This window comes from Eurytemora carolleeae, unplaced genomic scaffold (assembly GCF_000591075.1).
Source record: "Eurytemora carolleeae unplaced genomic scaffold, Eaff_2.0 scaffold537, whole genome shotgun sequence".
NCBI classification, from domain to species: Eukaryota; Metazoa; Arthropoda; class Copepoda; order Calanoida; family Temoridae; genus Eurytemora; species Eurytemora carolleeae.
This window is the reverse complement of record NW_019396509.1, coordinates 1-6,083: the sequence shown is the minus strand read 5'-3', so window position 1 is coordinate 6,083 and position 6,083 is coordinate 1. Positions and strand designations below refer to the sequence as shown.

The following is a 6,083-nucleotide window of genomic DNA, read 5'->3' as shown; positions in this document are numbered from 1 at the left end:
ATACATTATCAGTTCTATAGTTTTCAGGTATACATTATCAGTTCTATAGCTTTCAGGTATACTTTATCAGTTCTATAGTTTTCAGGTATACATTATCAGTTCTATAGTTTTCAGGTATACTTTATCAGTTCTATAGTTTTCAGGTATACATTATCAGTTCTATAGTTTTCAGGTATACATTATCAGTTCTATAGCTTTCAGGTATACATTATCAGTTCTATAGTTTTCAGGTATACTTTATCTTTTAAAAGAGATTTTTTTGTCCCCAGGACATGATCGGGTTGTTACAATCAAATCTCGGAATTTATTATAGCTGTTATTATTATTGTTTTTGATTTAGTTTTTTAATAAAATTTTTATTGTTTTAGTTATTAATCCGAATATTTGTAGGGATGGATTGAATCTGGGTGTAGGAACGAGTACTGGTCAGGTTCTCCTGTATGATCTGAGATCTAATAAACCCTTGAGAACCAAGGATCATATGTACGGATTACCAATCAAGAAAATAGAGTTCCACAAGGAACATGGGAACGATTATGTACTCTCTATGGATGCACAGGTGACAAATATTTGTGCGCATTTTTTACATTTTTTGTTGTCATAAGATAAAATAATTAAACTGACCGATAAGAAAAAAATGTAATCTACGGTACTAACCGAATTGTGTACTGTAAACTACTTACTGTAAACTATGTACTCACTTTACTGTATACTATTAACTTCATACCAACTGAACTGTACTGTAAATCATGTACTATAATGTGCACTGTAGTAACTGTACTGTACACTATGTATTAACTGTACTATATAATAATTGTATTGTGGACTGTGGACTGTAAACTATGTACTGTACTGTAATTATGTACTAACAATATTGTATACTGTATGCTGTACTATATGTTCTGTGCACTGCATGTTAACTATGCTGTATCTGTACTGTACGGTAAGCTATATACTAACTGTATTGTAAGTATATACTACCTGTACTCTACTGAACTGTAAGCTATATACTAACTGTACTGTACTGTACTGTAAGCTATATACTAACTGTACTCTACTGTACTGTAAGCTATATACTAACTGTACTGTACTGTACTGTAAGCTATATACTAACTGTACTGTACTGTACTGTAAGCTATATACTAACTGTATTGTAAGCTATGTACTAACTGTACTGTACTGTACTGTACTGTAAGCTATATACTAACTGTACTGTACTGTACTGTAAGCTATATACTAACTGTACTGTACTGTACTGTACTGTAAGCTATATACTAGCTGTACTGTACTGTAGACGGTAAAGATCTGGGACCGAGGGACTGGGAAAGCATATACATCTATAGAAGCCACAGCAGATTTTAATGATCTCTGTTTATATAAACAATCTGGAATATTGTTCCTTGCAAACGAACAGCCTAAAATGCAGGTAATTAACGGTATTTTCCACCGTTTTGATAAAACATAGTTTCAGATCATATTGGTGAAAAATCTCTTTAAACTTTGACTTTGTTCCGTGGCTGATTTGTAACTCTTGGTTTTTACTTTTTACACTTGTCTATATCTTCTCTTCTTTACTTGGGGTCATCTATTCCTTTTTCTTGTTTGTTTTTTCTCAAGATTGAATCATGGATAGTTTGATTTGATTTGATTTGATTTGATTTGATTTGATTTGATTTGATTTGATTTGATTTGATTTGATTTGATTTGATTTGATTTGATAAACTTAATTTGATCTTTGCTTGATTTGGTATCTGACCTACTCCGTCCCCAACACCTACTCCACCCTGAGCCACTCCTCCTGACCAACCCCCATCCCTGATGTACTCCCTAATGTAGGTGTTCTATATACCGAGCCTGGGACCTGCTCCACGCTGGGCTTCCTTCCTTGACAGTATAACAGAGGAACTAGAGGAGAGCAGAACAGCAACTACTTACGATGATTACAAATTTATCACGAAGGAGGAACTGTATGATATTGGTAAGATAAGACAATCTTTGCTAATTGACAAATTTAGGAGGTTAGTTTGGTCCAAACATTCGTCTTCATTCTTCGTACATCAAGCTTACTTATGTAATGTTTAATGGTTTTCTGCTCAGAACATACATCAACTACTCAAAGATTTATCAGGTTTAAAGGAACTAAACACTCCCAAACTTTTAATTTTATAATCCTTATATCTTTGAGACCTGATGCTATGTATGAAGAAGTAAATATTTTTGACAAAAAAGTGAATTTTTTCTTTTTTTTCAATTTTTGTGGGATTTTTAAAATGTTCTTAAAAATCTGAAATTTTTCACGATATCATAAACATGTTCTGAAACATCTTAATTTTTGGCAATATTTTAAACAAATCTTAAGAACAGCATTCTTAATTTTTTTTGGGGGGGGGCAGGGGTAACTATGAATAAACAAATAAATATTATATTTAAGGGTTGGATCATCTGATTGGATCTGCCTTGTTGAGAGCTCATATGCACGGATTCTACATGGATATAAGATTGTACAGGTACTGTTTACTGTACATATATTATATATTTGATTGTACAGGTAGATTGAACACAATATACACCGCTTTGTACCTGTATACAAGTTTTTATCAACCCAACAAGTACAAGCTTAGCAACACTAAAGAGACTGTAATCTCAATTTTCTTAAAATTACGCTTTCATTCCGTTTAACTGTTCTCAATATCCACTCCATATTCCATAGCGTAAAAATTAATTGGATTTACCAGAAATTCATCAATAGAAAACCAAGAAAGGGAAGTAGCAAGTTTGTCTACGCATAATACATAATTTAATAATGTTATAAAATAATCCGAAAAAACTGGAAACATAATAATTTTTGTTAAAAAGTTATTTTATCACTTTGGAGGCAATATAAATATTTATCTGTTCATACTGATTTAAAATTTGCCCCTAACGTAGATATATCTGTTTAGGAAGGCTGTGTCTGCCAAGGCTCCGAGTAGAATGGAAACTCTTAAGAAAGATTTTATCAAAGGAGAGATCGATAAAACAAGAGCAAAGCGAGTACAGGTTAATATATTTTTTATCTTTTTAAAAACTTATATTTTTTTTATTATTTGAGTAACTGATTTTTAAAAAGTTTAATTGGTGAAAAAGGAATCGCCATTTATTTTGTTATCAAAGCTGTGAAATAATTCTTTATTTTCCTGGACGGCCAACGTTATATAAAGTAATGATAATATAATAACCGCCCCCCCCCCCATTGATTCCCTTATATTTACTCAGACCTGTCCAATTTTGATCTATTCAATATTAGCATATTTCTTTAAGTATTTTACAAAATTTATACTTATAAGTTTAGAATATTTGCAGATTTCTTGAATTTGACTAAAATTTAACGCTTGACGTAGTTTTAAATGTCCGTGGAGTAAAAGTTCTTAACGACCGTCGAGATTTAGTTTTTTTGGTTATTTGTTGCACAAACATTGTATTCCTTTAAATGTACTGACCTGACTGTATTAAGGTTGAATCCAACTTACCGTCTGTCAACAAGGATCTTTTCCTTAAACTTAAATCTGAGAAGATGGATGAGAAGAAGAAGAAGAAGAGAAGGAAGGAAGAAGACGGAGATATTCTTCAAGATTCAAGATTTTCTAGTTTATTCACAGACAAGAACTTTGAGGTAAATAAATCAATCAACTCCGTGCTTCAAGAATTATACGAGGCAACTTTTAATGTTGCGCAAACATGCACATTGTGCAATATTTGACAGTATTTAGAAGATTTATATTTTTATAAACAATGTTTTCTCTCATTTATTTGGAGGATCCAAGTTTTTATTTTATCCGCTAAAATTTTATGAGACCAATTAAACCACATTTGGTAAAAGAAACATGTGCATAGTTGTATGCCCCCCACCTCCCGTCCCTCCCGTCCTTATTCAAGAGAGCTTCGGTAAACGTATTCTTATCTCTGATTTATCTGCAAGTAGTTTTTCTTCGTATAGTAACACTGAAAATCTACCCGATTTATCTGTTATAGTCAAAAATAAAGATTGGATAAGTAATGTGGCCAGATCGGTTCAGCCGTTTCGAAGTTTATTTGAAAACAATAAACCAAATTACCCAAATGAATAAAGATGTTAATTCTGATTTGTTTCCTAGGTTGATACTACGGAGGAGACCTATAGGCTGATTAACCCAGTCGTAGCAAAGCTGGACAAGAGTAAAGCCTCTGACCTGGAGAAACGAATCCTGGCGCAACAGGACGAGGAGTCCGACCTTGAACAGAACAGCGAGGATGAAGATATGGCCGAATCCGAGTCTGAATCGTCCGACGATGATCAGGAGTGGACGAAACAGATCAAGAAAGAGCACAAGACGATCCAGGCGGAGAAGAGGATGGAGCAGAGGATGGTGAGGGAGGTGAAGCAGGCGGAGAAGCTGTCAAGGATCTCCAGGGTGGAACATAAGTTTTCCGAACTAAGTCAGGAGGAGGACCAGAAGAAGAAGAAAAGATCTAAACTAAGTTTAGAGGAAAGATTAACTACTGAGACAGAGAATACAGGGATATTACAAACTACAGAGACAGGACACACTTATACTTTCAACTTGGATAAACCTAAGTAAGTAGAAATGGTAGAAACATTTATTTTTCAGAATATAAAAGAAGAATTGAGGACTTTTGGTCAAAAACAAAATGGAGACTCATGTTTTGACTATTTGACTAAGAAAATGTATTTAATTCGGCTTAAAGGGACAGACCGCCAATATATGCAGTTTTGTTTTAACATTTCTTTAGGATTCATTTGAGACAAATAAAACGTTTCCACGATATATAATTACTGAGTTTGAGTGCAAAGTCGACGGTCAAAATCATGAATTTGGATGGGTACGTTTTCAGAATCGGTTTTTAATCATTAAATAACGACGACAAAAAATATAGTAAACCCTTTTTTAGTTAACTAATTAGATGTTTAGGAACATATTTCTCAATAGAAGTTTGTCAATAAATCAATGTTAAAATCAATTATTTCATTTTCATCATTATAATGAATTTCTAATTTTCTATGAATTTGTTCGCACATTTCTACAAATTCTTTAAATGTCGTCTTTTTAATAAAAATTCCAGAAAATCTGCAGAAAATCTTTGTGAATAATTGAGAGATTATAGAAACTATAATAATTGATTAAGATTTCTTATTTTCGATGAAAAGCTTTAACTTTTATTTTCTCAACTGTTCCTTAACAACTAATAAGTTCACTGTGCAATTTTGTCAACATTTTTTGTTGTCGTTATTTAATAATTTAAAAAAAATATTCTAAATTTATGATTTTGAACGTCGACTTTGCGCTCAAACTCAATAAATATACGTCTGAAATGAATCCTAAAAAATTTGTCCACAATACTATTCAGTTTAACCATCATACATTGCCGGCCACTCACTTTAAGAGGCCCAATAATAGAATAATTTAAGGTGGAAACTATAACTATAAAAGTGTCATGAATGGGTTTAGCTATTTGAATCTCCATTGTGTGAGAATATGTTTTTCCTGTAACCTGGTGATTGATTAATTTTGATTTATTGATTAAAGTTGACGAAGTGATTGATTGATTGATTGCTAAAGGTTGAGTGCCCGACGTGAGGAGGAGCAGAAGAAGCACCTGGAGGAGAGGAAGGAGGTTAGAAGATCAGCTAAACATCTGAAAAAGGATAAACTGCCTCCGAGATTCTGGATGGGGAAAAGGGTTAAATAAATTTTTATTTTTTAATTTTGAATAAAATTAACGTATTGAAAGTTTTTTTATATAATTTATTTTTCTGATATGCTGTGAATTCACATTTTACATTAATTAAGTCCTAATAGAACAATCAAAATAGGAACAATTATTTACTAAACAAGTGTTTAATGTATGTAATATGTATGTAGAGTAGAGTAGAGTGAAGAGTGACATGTACGATGTACAACGGTACCTATTACCCTTGGTCTGAATAATTTTAGTTAAATCTCATTTTCTTTCCTGAAATCAATTTATCACGACTGCGCAAAGAAACAGCAGGGTAAAGAAGGATTTGTCCTGATTGAAAAACTGGGATATATCACCCTTGTCTC

General features: G+C 32.6%; 1 protein-coding gene across 1 annotated transcript in view; it reads left to right on the top strand.

Annotated features, from left to right (window-relative positions):
* The window catches only part of LOC111704588 (nucleolar protein 10), a gene marked incomplete in the record, with an annotated part of 8,897 nt that extends 3,129 nt beyond the window's left edge, over positions 1-5,768 (top strand). Inside the window, 8 exon segments of the mRNA XM_023476872.1 lie at positions 391-559; positions 1,295-1,426; positions 1,837-1,978; positions 2,432-2,507; positions 2,943-3,039; positions 3,494-3,652; positions 4,134-4,594; positions 5,598-5,768. Coding sequence (XP_023332640.1) covers positions 391-559; positions 1,295-1,426; positions 1,837-1,978; positions 2,432-2,507; positions 2,943-3,039; positions 3,494-3,652; positions 4,134-4,594; positions 5,598-5,727 — 1,366 coding nt within the window.
* Positions 5,769-6,083: the final 315 nt, after the last annotated feature.